Source organism: Aythya marila (genome assembly GCF_965140915.1).
Source record: "Aythya marila genome assembly, chromosome: 3".
Lineage (NCBI taxonomy): Eukaryota > Metazoa > Chordata > Aves > Anseriformes > Anatidae > Aythya > Aythya marila.
The window spans coordinates 17,933,800-17,950,446 of NC_139044.1; the positions used below are offsets into that span (position 1 = coordinate 17,933,800).

A 16,647-nucleotide genomic window follows, 5' to 3' on the forward strand; every position below is an offset into this window, starting at 1 on the left:
GGGGAGGATGGAAGGTACTAGATCAACCTAGAGCTTTTCTGGGGATGGACTGCCCGTGCGGGAAGCACTTGCTAATTAGAGAGGTGCAGCTGGAGTCACAGGGAGACAAAGGTCTTTCTTGTTCAAACCACACACAGATGCAGCCAGGGAGGGAGAGCTCCAGAAAACAGCATTCATAGTGCTGGGATCCGCACCCCTTCCTACAATTCTCATTTTTTAAAGGGGAATGTACAATCCTAACCTGTGTGGTGGGATGAGAGACATCCAGATGTGTGATGGGGCAGCCTGGGTGCAAGTGCTCCTAACCATCTCTCACAATTCCTCTGCCTACTGTTTCTCACTGACTTGCAGAGCCCATCCTGTGGCTCTTGCTCCCTAGAGAGCAGTCTGGAGGCTTGCAGGGCCGTTAGCTGGGTCCCAGCAACACAGCCCAAGGCGGGGGGTAGATGGGAGGGTGAGTGCACTGTACTTACTTGCAAGAATGACCATGTCCATCCCCCAAAATATACTCATAATCCAGCCAACCATCACGATTGCTGTCAGGATCTGAATCAGTGCAGCAGCAATGTTCAGCCAGAAGACGCAGCACATGTGCCTGTCAGGGAGGTCGGTCCGGGCTCCACACAGCACCGTGAAAGCTGATACAAGTGTCCCTATGGAGAGAGCAGCAAGAAAACACACAGTGAAAGCCACGGCTTCATGCCACACTCCTTCCTTTAAATCTACTTTTTACAAGGAGCATCCTGCTCCGTGTGCTCCCACTGCAGTGCTGGAAATCTACAATTATCATTAGAGGTTAAACAGAGGCATAGCCACATCTACCTTGAACATATTACTGTCTCCACTGAATTGCACTGAGATGTATGTATGAAACTAGGACAGAAAAACCTCTTTCAGGTTTTGGATTCTTTTTTTCTCTGCCAGGCACCAATAACCAGTTACACACTCTAGAGGGTTTACAAAGGATTAAGGATTGACATTTGTCTGTGGAAACACCCATGTACCTTTTTTCTGCCTCACGATTCCCTTTTGGGGAGAGTACTTTCTCCACAGAAGCTCTAAAAGGGAAAAATTCACCAAGAATTAGGGTGCTACCGGGTGTACAAAGTGGAAAAATCAAAACCAAAGCTCAGCACTGAGCCAGGCTCACCTGATGCTGCAAACCCTGGCTCAAACTGAGCCAAGCTTTCAAAATTTCCACACACCCTCAGGGCTTCCTGAAACAATTCAGACACATGATCTCATTGATGTGATGCATGAAGGTAAAAGTAGGGGCGAGTTACACAGCAGACATTACAAAGATTTTTTTCTGAATTTAGCACATTGGATGAGGCTGATCATTTATTCAGAGCTGATGTTCTGTTTCCATGGATAACTGAAGCTGCAGCTCAGGGAAGTCTTATCTTCCCCCCAGCCAACCTGCAGAAATGCACAGCATCAGCAAAGAGTAGCAGAAGCTGTTTCTGATTCCTGTGATGTACAAGCTGTAGGTCGGCAGATTCACTTACCTGAGCTAAGTGTGCATTTCAACAGCTCTTATCATTATAAATAGTCTTTGTAATTTTTTAATCTAGATAGGGCATTGCCAAGGTAGACACAGAGGTGTGGCAGAGTTTGTGCTGGATAAGCCAGTTCTGTAAAACAGTTTCCTTGATGAATGTTTGGGATTACAAATGGTGCAGAATGATGAACAATGTTTTCTACAAAGCTTGTCCTTTTACCTTTGCAAGGACGGGAGCATGCAAACAACCTGTGAGAAGTGAATGCGTGAGCTCATCTTTGATATCTTTGATGTACACAAACACCTTGCTGAACTCAGGGGAAAGAGGCAGTCCCTTGACTTGGCTGCATCCTTCCTGAAGATGGGACAGACAGAGCAGAAGGGTCTGCTTAGGAGCAAAATGCCATTGTCCTACCCCATCAAGGGAAGTGAGAGAGAGACTCTCTGCCACCACTCTCCTTCCCAGTGGTAACAAGGAGGACAATCAGTTTCGTGCTCAGGAAGGCTGGCCACAGCCTGTTTTTAATCTCACCATCTTCTGCAGGCTTCAGCTCCAGCATCTTCCTCATGCTCCACCAGCTCCTAACCTCCCCTTGTCCTCCTGCCACTGGATTTCGTACACCCACGGGCTCCCTCCGCTGCAGCCAGCAGTGCAGCAGTAGCGGCACCGCGGGGAGGGAGTGGGTGCGCAGCGATGAAACGAAACGGAGGGAGGCAGCCCCACGCCCGAGCATCGCTGGCAGGCTGCCCAGCAAGGTGGGAAGAGCAAAAGGGGGAACTGCTTTTATCCTGAAGGACGTCGAACCAGCCTCCCTGTTTCTCATTAAGAGAGAGGTTACCTTTTGCTCTCTGGCTTTGCTGTCTTCCGTGTGGGATTACCCCAGATCTCTGCCCTGCTTTACCCACCATTTTTTTTCCCTGTGTGGTTTCTTCAAACCAGAAGGAAGACTGAAACATTCCCCAGTGCATCCTGAAACAGTTCTCTGCAAAGTTACAGCACAGCAGTATCCGAGATTGGATTGAGGCAGGATCAGAAACTGAATATTTATGTTTTCCCATCAGGATGGCCAATCTTGCCAAACTGCAATGCATATCTATTTTGATAATGAAAATTGCCTTACCTTTACTCTTCCAAGATGTGTTACAAAAAAGATTGTAAATGAGCAATAATTCTTAAAATACAGCTTCAGTTCCTTCCAGTGACGCTTTTAATGTTTTTACATTATTAGAGTGAGGTGCTGAATTGCCTAATTAATCCCCTACACACCACGGTGACTAAGCTAATGTCTAGTCCCATTCTGAAGGGAACAAAGCAGCCAAGTGCCCCTGTCTGGAGACAGGATTAATACAGAAACTTTGGATAAAATCTCAAGAACCTTGCCTTCTGACTCCCCATTCAGGCCGATTTCCTGCTCATGGGAACCAATGCATTTTCTTTACTAGTTATGATGAGTTAATATTAGTTTAAAACGTTGGCATTTTTAAAAACAATTAAGACGTGCCAGCAGATATAAAATGGAAGTAGTTTTCCTCTAGTAAACACGTTTCTTTCAGAGGACAAGCATCTTATCTACATTTCAACAAACCTGGAGAAAATGCTCTTCTCTAGCCCCCGTTTCACTCCAAAACGTGAGGCAGAAGACAGCCTTAAATACATTTTCTGAGGTATGTGATTTCCCCTTAAGAAAGTTTCTTAGCTGCACGTTTCCAAATATGGAAGAGTTTGCATCTGGGAGCACATTCCCGGAGAGGAGGAGGAAGGAAAGCTGTGTCTGCAGATACTGCGTGTCTGCAGCAGTTAGGGCACCCATGCATTTACCTCCCAACATGCAGGCACTTGGATACCTGCAGCATATAAAGTGTAAACCTGGTAAGAAAATTGCAGCTGGGATTACACAGGCTACATAAATGAGCTCTCCAAAAGGATCTCTGGCTGTGAATGTAGTCAGTGAATGCAAACTGCTAACACTGCAAATGAATTAAAATTAAAAATCCCTACAACCTTGCCAGTGTAACATGAGAAAAGTAAGTTATATGAGGCATTTCTCCTATCTTCCCAATAGAAAGTAGCCCAAACCTAGTAAAATCTGGTATTACTCCACACCACGTGCTTTCTCTGTTTTGCTCTGAGCAGAAGCTGCTTGCACTGGTAGCCGTGTCCTGCTTTGTTCCACAGGTGGGCAACGAGAGGTTGCAGGTGAGGCAGGCAGTAAGGGCCAGGGTTACACAGAGACAACAGACTTGTTAAGAGCTTCCCTCCACCAGGAGAAAATTCATCAATCAATTGGGTCATTTTGGATTACACAAGTAAATAAGGGAGGCTTTCTGTTGTTATCTGTAGGATACCACCACAAAGGGAAAGAGAAATTTGCTGTATGCTCCTCTGATCCTGGCACTTGCAGCCTTCCCAAGAGCATCAGCTGTCAGCTCCTGGCCTCACAGAGCACACCGAATTAGTATGAGACAGGAAGGTTTTGTGTATGTTGTGTGTTTTTTTTTCTCCCTACTAGAGTTAAAACTCACACTCCATAGAGACATCTCCTGGCCTACTGCTGTTTGGGTCACTCATCCGGGGTGATATAAACATGATATTAAGCGACAGCTTCAGTCAGATATGGAGCTTGGCATGTTGCATGTAAAGGACGTGGCTGTGAGCAAACTTTTGATTGTATCTTCCCATAAACATCAGATGTAGAAGCCTAGTCAGTCGAGGTGCAAAACAGAGGAAGATGAGACACCAGTGGCCACAGGGCAAGTGGAAATAATTTGAGCCCACCAACTTGTTACTGGGCTTCCCACTGACTACCAGGAACCACACCACAAACTATCTACGTGAGGAAATCAGGTCTGATGAGCTACCCACTTACAGGTAGAGGAAGAGAAGAAACCAAAATTACTGCAGCTGGGGCAGCTCATTAGGTTGCTGCTGGTCATGCTCCCTACCCTACAAAAGCATGACAGATGGAGCCAGAGAGGAGTTTGGGGACATCTGTTCCTCTTCCTGCAAGCTGGGGAGTTGTACAAGGTGGTCTCCTGCAGTACTGGGAGTAAATGAGACAGAGGAAATGTTTGTTTCTCTCCTGCTTCCTGAGGAAAAAAGCAAAATGTGTCACAATGCTGGAGCAAGGCTCTAGGAGGCGTGCAGGTGAGCATGGGCGGTTAGGGAGGACACGGGAACGATGTGTGAGATGTCTGCAGGAGCAAGGAAGGCTGCAGGCTTGATGATGGGAGATGTAGTTAAGGTGTGTGTTTTGCGGGGATGAGAAGCAACTGTGTAACAGTATTGTGTCAGGGGAACGCAGTGTGTGGGGACATGTCTAACGTGTCTGATTTTTTTAACTAAAATGATTATTAGCTGTCATTAAACAGTGTTGACAGGTGTGTGAGGCAGATGTTGTGGATGTGCTGAAAATTCATGAGATGTGCTCGTTCTTGCTCGAGTAAGCCAGAAAAATAGCACAAAAAGGGTGATAAGGATTGCAGTTTGCTTGCTGTTATAGGGACTGTGTGATCTACTGGCTGAGATATCTGTGAGTCCTTGGTGTCCTGAACTCATTTTTCATACTTCCATCTGTAAGGAGTCTCAGCTATGGAGGCCTCTCGTCCTTGGTGGCATCAATCAAAATGCTAATCTGTAGTCCTCTGGATTATGGTGAGGGAAAGAGAACTACAAGAAGTCACCCCAGAAATAGCTGTATGCAGTGCCAGCCGATGCCTGAAGTCCTTCCCCTCTGCCACATGGGTGGAGCTGGGCTGCAGAGAGGACGCTGTCAGCAGCACAAGAAAAGGAAACTGCAAAGTGTTAATGCTCAGGCTGAGTAGCTGCTGACCTTTCTCAGAGATCTGTTTATGTCTTTCCTTGAGAAAACAGACACAAATCAAAATCCAGGGGGAATGTTTTGGCCAGTGTGAGCCCTCACCACTCTCCCCAGTTTCTGCCTTGCTGGAACTCATTAGGGCTTAGGCTGCATCAGAGAGACCTTGCCAGCATGAGAGTGTTACCTAAACCTCCAAGATGAGCGTCCTCATCACAAGCTGATTACAGCTCTCTGCTCAGAAGAGGCTGCTCCAGCTCATGTGTCTGTAGCCTTCTTGGCACCAAGAGGCTGGGGAGCACTGATGCCTCTATGGGCTGGGGTTAGTGCGCAGTCCAGGGTACAAGGCTTGTCACAAAGCCGTTCTCCCACCTTTGGTAGGTGCTGCATGTGCTGCTTCTGAAATATAAAGGAAGTAGAGGTGGCAAGATGGCATCAACACGATTTAGGTATTCCCACAAGAGGATATGCGACCTGTGTACCTGTGGCATTTGTTACAACCTTCCTCTTGCAGCTTACTTCAGTCAGGGAATTAATCCAAGAGTCAGTGCAATTACCTTGGTTTGTTCTAGAAATAAAGGTATTTTACCTCCGTATCTTAAAAGAAAGCTTATGTTGGTTTTTTTGTTTGTTGGTTAAACAGGCACTGGCAAGCTTTTTCCCCTTCCCATTGTCCAAACAGACTAAAGTTTATTTCTTCCACACATGGTGTAAGGAGGGCTAGTATGGATGAGTAGCTTTAACAATTTGATGGGGAAGAAGAGCAGGAGCAGAGGACTGCTTAAAATAATGGCAGGCTTGCTCGGTCCCAGTCATCACCTCTTAGAAGTACAAAAAAAAAATAAATTAAAAAATCCTGAAATTTGTAAGCCAAGCACAAACCATGGCCTCAAAGTGTGACCAAGAAATGATGCAGCTATGAGCTGTAGTGGGGGAAAATCTAATGATTTGCAAGCACCTGGTGGCAAAGTGATGGGTTGCAAAGGCTAGCTGTCACAGGCAGCACTGCAGGCAGGACCCAGGCAAGGAAACCAGCTTGGTGGGGTAGGAGAAAAAGAAGAGGAAAGAGCGGAGGCAGGCAAATGTGACAGAGCTTGCATGTTGCCATGGAGAGCAGCTCATGATTTTTCCTCTGTGGCCTGCTATTAAAAATGCATTGCTTAGCTCCTGCCAGCATGGGTTTTATTTTTTTCCTCCCATGCAGGAGGGACATGTGAAGTGAATTCTGACTGTCCAATCATTTTGTGTTCAGTATCAACAAAAATATATACAGGGCCTTGACAAGTGGGAGCTAGCACTTGTGATTTCTTGTCTCCGCAAGAACAAGGGGTTTGTCACAACTCTGAAGTCTGAATAAGGTGGGCTGTTCATAGGATTTGCTTTCTGATTTCCCTACGTGACAAATGCCCAGCCTGCACCAAAGCATTGCATCCTCATAACTGATTACAGCTGCTTCACAACGCTGCTGTCAAAAGCTTTGTGACAAAGCTAAGCTGGTGCTCTGCATCTCTTTATTAAAAAGACTGTGTATCATGGTCTGAGCAGTATCTATGGAGCATCTACTAAAGATGGCCCACGTGCACGTAGAATAATATCACTGATGCAAAAGAAGTGCTTTCCAAAACATTAAACACAAGGGGGGGGGAAGTTAACTCTACTGAAAAGGTGGAGTTTTAACAGGAACATCAAAAAACAGATTGCAACAAACTTTTATAGGCTTCCTAGGCTAAAAATTCATAGCAAAATATTAAGTTGCAGGGGAAGGCTGCACAAAGGGCAACTGACTTACTAACCCTTAATTACACATGGAGCCATCAGTGGCTCTTTGCTGTTGTTTGTTTAGTGCTGCAGCTCTGCAATGTTTTTGAACACTTAAAAACAGCTACCGATAAATAGAGATTTTCCAGCTCCTGTCTGTTAGCCTATGATTTAATTCTGACTTGACGTTTAAAATTCAGCCTGGACTCAAGACTGAAGTATTTTTGTTGAACTGTGGTGCAGGGCCCTGCTGTGTAAGCTGCAGCAGCACAGCGGACCTCAGGCTCTTGCCAGAACTCTGCTGCTGAGCTGTGTTTGCAAGCTGTACCAGCCCACCTCCCAAACTATTTTATTTTTCCTTTATATAACTATGTGGTTCCAGAACTGCCACTCATATTTTTGAATCACATTTTATAATAGTTTCAACCACTGGGGAGGACTTGCAATTTTCCAAAAGGGGGGAAGGGGAGAGATGTAGAATATTACCCAGAAACTCTACAGATATCCATATAGGAAATGGGAAGGGTGTTACAAGTGCTACCTACCACCTGCAGTCACAAAAAAATAATTGCTTATGATAAATCCCTCCACATCAGAAGCATCATTTTTTGACGTATTACTAAGATAATGTGCCACAAGGAGGAATTATTTGCCGCTCTTTAGCTGACACTCTGATCAACCCTGTACTTGGCAATAATCTGTCATTCATTCCCACCTTCTTCCTAATGCCTTGCTAACAGGCATCTTTCCTTCCCACCGTTTTCTGTGTGGGTCACTTGGGATCCCTGGCTGCCCAAGTAGCACGAAAGGTGTTCAGTGCATCGTGATGCTGATTGTAGTCGTGTAGCGAGATGCTCTGTGGGACGTCCAGAAGTCATAACTCAGGTCTAGGCAGCACTCTAGCAAGAGCAGACTGAGTTCTACATAAAAGAATCTGCCTTGATTCTTGCCCATGGCTAGTCAGGCTTTGTTAAAGCTAGTACAAGTAGTAGAGGTGCTCTGCAGTAGGTGAGGTAGGTGTTTGTCATGAAGCAGGCAACAGATTGTCTGTGCTTCACAGACAGGGAACAAAGAGCCGGGGAGGCTGAAGGAGCGTGTCCATTGTTCTGCTGTCAGTGAGAGAAACTGCTATGAAAGGGTCCCAGACAGTGCAGCCTTGCTTATGCTTGATGCTTGCTTTTTTTCTTCTTTTCTGGTGGAATGATGAGAGAATTTTCATAAATTTGCATCCTCCTTAAGTATGTCATCGTTGAAATAATGTAATTGGCTTCCAATTATAATAATAAGTATATAGGAAAAAAAAAGGCATGACCAGCATTTATGGCATACGGCTCTTCACTATAAGCTCATCTTCTCTGAGCGAACGCAGCCCCGCTGCTCTGTAATTTTATCAGCAACCAAGCAGCTCTACTTCATGGGAACAGATACACTTAGTTTTCTGTCTGCTGCTGTACAGATTTTTTATATTCATGTTGTCTGCTGATAAATTAAGTCCTTCTTACACTCTGTAATAAGCCTTATTCTCCTCTTTGCCACCAGCTAAGCAGGAACTTGTGCACTTGGCCATGGCTCCCCTAGTCACAGGATGCTCTGTACCCACCCACTGCAGGATCTCAGGATCCAAGAGACAGGAGAACTGAGGAGACAAAAACTACCTTCCCCTATCTTATTTTCCCTATCTTCCCTATCTTATTTTTAAGATTACAATCTTAAGATCTTAATTCATTATTCTCAACACCTCCAGAAGTTACTTTGCTGTTTTGTTGGCATAAATCCAGAAACAACCCTTGAGCCATTTTTATTTTTTTGCTACTGATATCAAAATAACTTGCACACAGCTTTTCATCCAAACTTTACCAGCCTGAAACCTTCAAGAGCAGAATGTCTGGAGAGAGCCCATCCTTACTTCAGAGTGGCCATGAGATCTGTAAAGAAAGCTTTTTGGTTTTCTGGTACATCCAGTCCCCAAAGTGCCCTGGAAATAAGAGCTGCATAACAGTGAAAAATAAAAGTGTAAAGGTCCATCTGTCCTGTCTGTCTGTGAGTCAAGCAGCCACAGCTCAAGGCTAGGTGTGTAGTCGTGTTGCCTCCTCTTCTATTTTTCTGCTCACTGCTTTGCAGCTAATTTAGTCCTTTGAAGCTACCTAACAGCATTTGCTCTGCTTGTGGAAGAACAATTATCTACTTGAAAGATGCACTGAACAATGAGTTTCACCTTGGTGCAATACTCTGGAGTCCTTAACTATGAGGATAAATTATGTTAACTAGGGACTACCAAGACATAAGAGAGAATTAATCTTATCAGAAAGTTAGATGGGGACATAGAGCAATTAGAGTTCTGCTTGTAGCACAAGATAGCTGAAATGGAAGTGCAATAAAGTGTACCGGCCTACAAAATCACTGCAAGTAAAGCTATCTGTTAAGTAGTATGAGAATGTAAAACAACTGTGACACAGATGTTTGGATGTCTGCAGTGATGAGTATGCAGGAGACTAACAGAAAGGTGTTTTTATCCAGAAAATTCAGTACACGCATTTTATGAGCTGAAGAGTCTCAAAGAAGGACTTGAAGGGGATATGGTAGAGCTGTACTCTCTAGCCTAGAGGTGCAGTGTAGAACTCAGGAGTTTGGGAGATGATTTAGGAGACCAGAATTCAGCCCTGGTTTTATTTACTAAATCATGCTCCAATTTTCTGGCACTTGCAAAGTAATTCTGAATTTCAGCTTTATTCTGTAGTGCTGCAGTAGCACAATTAAGATGTTAACGTTACTACTTCCAAGTGTTTTATGCATTACCTAAGAGGAACTCTCAAACTTCTTTGAGGTGTTGTTTTAAATAATTAAGATTATATGTGATAAGGACATGGTGTGTCTGTTTAATCTCTGCTTTCTCAGTTCCTGTATTTAGGAACTGAAGTAAGACTCCCTCTTCCTGGCAGCCATCTCAGACTATCTTGGTTTCTTTCTCCAGAGCCACGTCCTCTTGCCACCACACAACTAATGGCTCTTCAACACAGAGCACTTCATGACTTCCCATTTGTTTTTGAACAGCTCTTCTGCTTTTTAAGTATCAGATGCAATGATTTCCACAGCAGTCAGCAGCCCCAAACAAATCCTGCTTGTGAGTTGCCAATCATGCCAAAGCAGGCAAGCATTCAATACACAGAAACCACTCTTTTATGTTACCCCCTAAGTATGTGCGTGCATGCTCATATCAAACAAATCAGCCAGCTTCTGGCTGTACAACATCATCTCTTCAAATTCTTCTATTCCCAACCTGCAGGAAATAGAATCTGATTTACACTGATTTCAGCTAAAGGACAGATTTTTTTTTTCCCTTTACCACATATTTTCCAATATTAACCATCTAGCTACAGGTAGGCATTATATAAAAGTGCATATATGTTTGCAGATATTACAAAGAACTGAGTATCACAATATAGCAAGTAATTATTCAGAGTGAAATATGGCAAGTGCTCTCTCTTATACAGTAAATCAAGGATATATTTTTTTCAGAGGTTAGAGAAGACTTGTATCGAGTGAGATGTACTGAGGAAAGTGTCTCAAAGTGTTAATTGTTATACCTTTATCCTGCCTGTCGTTCTCTTTTGTAATTCTCATGTTGAAGGGGTTACAAGAAGATTAGAGGCAATGGTGGAATGGTTCAACTCTCCTATGCAAGACTGCTAGAAACACTTATTTGAAATGCTAAAGGGTGAAGCTGAGATAAAATTTAGACTTCAAAATGTCCTTATGGAGAAGCCATCAAACTGGGGGCAGGGAGCCAATCCTGAAAACCAGGACTAATGCTGCAACACAAGACTTCACAACCTAAACTAAGTTGATGGTTTTCTACTCCTGCCTGTCCTTCAGCTCGATAAACTGGAAATCACTACGTTGGTTTCTTACCCAATTTTTCATAGTGGTTTCTAAAACAAGGCTGCTTCTCAGGGAGTACCAGTCTTGTAGAGGAAAGGGAATTCACATTTGCTACTTGTGCATCAGCTTGGGCCAGTAGTAGTAGGCAATATGTGAACCTCAAAAGATTCTCCTTGTCCTGAAGAAAAGAAATTCTGAGCAAGGAGAGAAAAGCCTTCTTGAAAGGGCATGCTCAGCTGAGGGATCATCCACCTAGCCTTCCTCTGTTATTGTTCTCCTGTTGCCAAAAACCTATATTGGGCTCAGATTCATTTCAAACCTAAATTCAATGGCTGCCACTGGGAGTTACACTGGGGATTAATTTGGCTCATCAGGTCTAACCTGATCTTGGCAGCAATTCAGAAATGCAAACACCAGAAAGATTGTTCCTCTGGATAACAGGCCAGGCCAAGCATAGACATCTGCTGTTTTGTGTGAAGCCAATGAATGAGATTCAAACATGAACTTGTACAGGGCTACCATAAATGTGTATCCATGAAATTCAAGCAGAATTAGAAATCTGATCCTATATGTGTATACTCCCCTTCCTTTTGCTGTGCACTTGTCACCCCAAATACTTTTCCTCTTCCTCTCTCATACAAAGTTCAAACTTTTTTCTTTCCTTAAATTTACTTCAACCACTATTGCCTGTTGCAGCCACAGTTCTTTCAAACACCATATCAACTGCTTTCCGCTTAATTTCACAACTGATGAGCATCTGTTGCTCTTATTTATATATTACTGCAACATAAAACCCCTACCCCTGAATTAGGGATCTGTCATAGTTTCTGTGTGACATTAGGTAACTTGGTGCAACAAATTCTTTTCTACAGTTAATAAAAATCCCCATCTGTTTTAGGAATTTACAAAGGCTAAATCAATTCACCGTTTCTTAGTAAGACTAAAAAATAGGTCAGATTTTTCTTATGCATGTAGAAATCTGTGGTTCTAAACATCAAAATGACAGAAGGCTGCACTCTGTCCTGCTCAAAGTCAATTAGCAGTGGCAGAAAGATGGGTGTTCACTAACACAGTGCTGAGTCCGCGTTTTTCCTTCCCCACCTTAAAGCATGGGGTATTACATGTTCTCTGAAAGAGTGGACCACCGGTACACTGCTATATCAAAATACTGTCTTCCTACTTACAATTCCTTATTCCTTTACACTAATCCCTACAGATGCTTAAAGTGTATTTCTGCAGGCATTATAGCTTCCTACACTTTAGCTAAAAATGTGCGGTTATTTAATGCTGGAGTATTTCATTTCTCTTCATTTTAGTAATAAAAACACAGCATTTTTTACAGAAAAATACTTCTGGTACAGTATTGTTCAAAAGCAATGATCTGATGTTTTAGATCTATTGTGCCATCTCTTATTGTGCCTGCAATGAAAAAATAAGCAAGTTCTGGGTAGCATAGTTAGCTAAAAATATAATCTGATAGCAGAAGCCTGTTATTGTAATTTAGAGGAACATTTGTCTAACCAGATACAGTCATGAAAAAAAATCACCTGAAATTTTACAATTAGTATTTTCTAGAGAAAAATCTGTTCTGCATGAAGTCCAGAGATTTTAGTGCATTAGGACCACATCACAAAGCAACAGCATCTCACTGAACTGTCCTTGGAGACAGACTGGAACAGGACCATTGACGCTCAGGGGTATCAGAGCCATCTGCAGCGAACGGGTATTTGAGATAGCAGGGTGATCAGACAGTGAGATAACCTAGGTGGAATGGCCTTCTGTGGGACCTCAAGCCTGTAATTGTGCTCCACAAACGGAACCACTATCCTACAGCAGCTCCTTGTAGGGGAAGGCAGCAGTGAGTTGGCACAAAGGATAGATGGGGAGAAAGGGGAAGTGTAGGGATAAGAAGTGTGATGGAGATCATGAGAGTTTTCACCCCAAATCCATTCCTCACATAGAAGAGGAATTTCTGTCTGCTGTAAAAGCAACGTGTGCTTGAGCCTGGGAGCTGAGCACAATGAGAGTCATGGGTGGGCCTTGGGTACAGGTGGAACACAGCAGGTGAGATGCACGATACGTAAAGAATTCATGCAGGACAAGGATTTGATCTGAGACAGCCAGCACAGCTTCACCGAGGGCAAATCATGCCTGACCACTCTGGTTGTCTACTGTGTGCAGTTTTGGGCCCCTCGCTACAAGAAGGACATCGAGGTGCTTGAGCGGGTGCAGAGAAGGGCGACGAAGCTGGTGAGGGGCCTGGAGAACAAGTCCTACGAGGAGCGGCTGAGGGAGCTGGGCTTGTTCAGCCTGGAGAAGAGGAGGCTCAGGGGCGACCTTATCGCTCTCTATGGGTACCTCAAGGGAGGCTGTAGCGAGGTGGGGGTTGGTCTGTTCTCCCACGTGCCTGGTGACAGGACGAGGGGGAATGGGCTTAAGTTGAGCCAGGGGAGTTTTAGGTTAGATGTTAGGAAGAACTTCTTCACTGAAAGGGTTGTGAGGCACTGGAACAGGCTGCCCAGGGAAGTGGTGGAGTCACCATCCCTGGAAGTCTTCAAAAGACGTTTAGATGTAGAGCTTAGGGATATGGTTTAGTGGAGGGCTGTTAGCGTTAGGTTGGAGGTTGGACTCGATGACCTTGAGGTCTCTTCCAACCTAGAAAATTCTGTGATTCTGTTGCCTTCTGTGACAGAGTGACTGCATCAGTTAAGGGAAGGCCAACCAATGTCATCTGCCTGGACTTCTGAGACACATTCCACACAACATTTTGATCTCTAAATTGGAGAGAGATGAAGGGTGGTCCATTTGGTGAATAAGAAATTGGCTTAAAGGCCACACCCAGAGAGGTGGTCAATGGCCATATTACCCTGCCCTTTCCTGGTGTTGTGGGAAAGTTTGATCTTCTCAATAAATGACCCAAGACTGGCAGAGCTGGTACCATGCATGTGATCAATGTGAAACACCACATTTACAGATCTGGGATTAAGGCAGTACAAATCTATTGGACTATTGGAGAAGTGCTTTTTATTTTCCAGTGGGTGAAGCTGAGCCATGCTACTCAGCAGAGGAGAATGTGGACGTAGTTCTTACCCTTCTCAAATGTCTGGCTCCAATCTATTTACAATCCTTCGATATTTTTTAGCATATGCCAATAACTGCATATATTTTTCTACTTATTCTGTTTTGAACGTACTGTTACTTTTCTCCTAATGTACGTGCTAAGCAACAGCAGCACTTCATCTAGTTCTTTTTTTTATCACAGCATTCTTTAAGTACTAATGATACCCCAGCGCAGGCTGTGTAATTATGTATGCCACCATTTTTTTTTTCCTTCTGAAGAATGAAAGAAAGGCAGAGAGGCTAAAGCACAGTCCTTTGAAGATATTTAGGCATTTAATTCCCATTGAAATCAAGGAATTCCAGCCTAAGACTATGCCCGAAGTCATAGTGAAAGAGTTGTCAGGTACTTGATTAAATTCTGGCTCTCCTAGTTTAGCTTCACTGCCCTCCAAGGCTTTTAGCTACAATGCAAATATATATATTATATATATATCCTAATATATATATTAGGAATCTATTCATTTCTGAAGAGAAGGGTGTACCTGAAAATTAGGGTACTGCAGGGTATAAAAGAAGGCCAAGTTTGTCTGAAAAATCTCTTTCCTGTGCTGTCATAGTATTTCTGTTTAAATGGTGCCTTTTCTCTCTTTTTTTGGTTTTAACTTAGGAGATCAGAACTGGTCTAATGGTGTATAATCAAGTGTTTATTCTGTGTAACTGTACAAGGACTTCGAGGCTGAAGAGCAACAGCTGCCAGGCATTTAATTTATTTTTAGTATAGGTTGTAAGACTGTATCAGAGTTAACAGAAAGGAACATGTATCTGTGCTACAGCAGATTCAGTGTGAAGTCTTACTAAAGCTTACCCAAACTTAAATGTAACTTAGTTTAACCATGGCTTTGCACTGAGGTCCCAGTAGATGTTTTCTTCTGCTGTCTCTGATGTGAAATAGAGTAATCTCCAGCTATAGCATGGCAAAGGCTCTGTTACTTCTGCAGTAACTGCTTAAGCTGTCACAGTCAAGCTTCTGATGCAATGTTGATACCTCAGAAGTCAGAAGAAGTGTGAGGGGGCAACCCTATGTCATTTATCATAACCAAAGATTATAGCCAGGCATTGTCCTGGCAGGCGAGGGTGAAGCAAGCTGAACCAAGAGGAGGAGAGGCAATGAACAGTTACAGATATTATATCTCTATTATCCGTGTCACCCTTATTAGTAAGTATAGTAGCTCTCTATAGTAGAGGTTATAATAGCACTGCAGGAATCAGGGAGATGCTGTGGTTGGTTGCCCTTGAATGGCTGCTAGATGTGTACCCAGGCCCTCTTTTCACTCAAACCAGTTATCAGGTAGCTTCAGCGAACTTCAGGTATCTGCCAGGTATGTACCTCAATCTGAGCCATTACTCTGAGCTCCCTTTGCATTTTTTTTTTTGTTGTTTTTGTTAATAAAAAAAAAAAAAGGACAGGACCCCTGAGGGTGTGATTCACTACCTGTTTTACAGAAGAGATGAGTCACATGCCAGTAGTGTCTAATTCATCCTCACAGACTATAACAGCAACCAACTCAGATATACAGGTAGATTAATACTATCTAATATTTCCATTAAAAAGAACATTTACAGTTAAGCCATTTTGAATAAAAAATACTAATATCTTCTGTTTTGGTACATCAGCTAGCTAGTAAACTTCTTTAGGAGGAGTTTCTGCTACAGGCAGGTTATTGCATTCAGCTCTGTCCATCAGAGATCTTCCTCTGAAACATCTAGTACTGGATACAAGGTTTTGCAATGCTGATAAAATGCTCCTGCAGGATGATATCCCTTAAATTTGATGTTTCTAGCTCCTTTCATGTTACCGTTCTTCTTGAGGGTGTCTTTTTACAACACGAGAATGCCTGCACAGCTCAGATGCACACTGTTGCTAAGAAACAAGTCCCAACTGTGCCTTTAAGACTCTGTCTTTAGAAATACAACTCGAGGAAGTGTTTTTCTTTTCATTACACTGTATTGTATGTTTTTATTAAGATTTCTTTTAACGTTGATCTGACTCTTGAGGTTACATTTCTATCACAACCTACTGGTATAGGACCCGTTCTTTTCCCACTGTCTGCACAGTGCCACAGTGACCTACACTGCTGTATAGGTAATAAATCTATTTTAAAACAGTACATTTTAGGGTCACAGTAAGAACTCATTCCGCATGCAACTGCGGTGTAGATGAGATCCAGTGGAGCCTACTTACTGCAAATATCTGTTAGTGCTATATTATAATGAACAATACAAATTAGTGTTCTTTCAAATGGCAACTCTGAGTTGTATATATGCTACGAAACAAACTAGCTTACTTGGTAGTTTTGGATTATCAGTGGTGTGTTGTTGTGTTGTGCTTTTTTGGGGGATGGAGGGGTCATGTACTAAGTAAAACATGCTGAAGTCCCCTCTCATGTGTACAAGACAGTGTGTGTGCTTTCACAAGCATAGAGCAGATCACAGAATAATGCAAGGAAATAACCAGCACATAAGAACTAACTGCCCTGTCCGTTGTACTTGTCAATAGCATTTTCACTAAGATGTGGCACAAACATCTTGCTTCGTGACAAATATCAAGTCCAAGAGTAATACAGGTAGTTTATT

At 43.2% G+C, this 16,647-nt stretch overlaps 1 protein-coding gene across 1 annotated transcript in view; it reads right to left on the minus strand.

The window, feature by feature from the left end:
- Positions 1-16,647, minus strand: part of STUM (stum, mechanosensory transduction mediator homolog) — a 28,611-nt gene that overhangs the window by 1,337 nt on the left and 10,627 nt on the right. Inside the window, exon 2 of the mRNA XM_082758182.1 lies at positions 474-653. Within this exon, the coding sequence (XP_082614308.1) occupies positions 474-653 (180 nt within the window). The remainder of the gene's footprint in view (positions 1-473; positions 654-16,647) is intronic.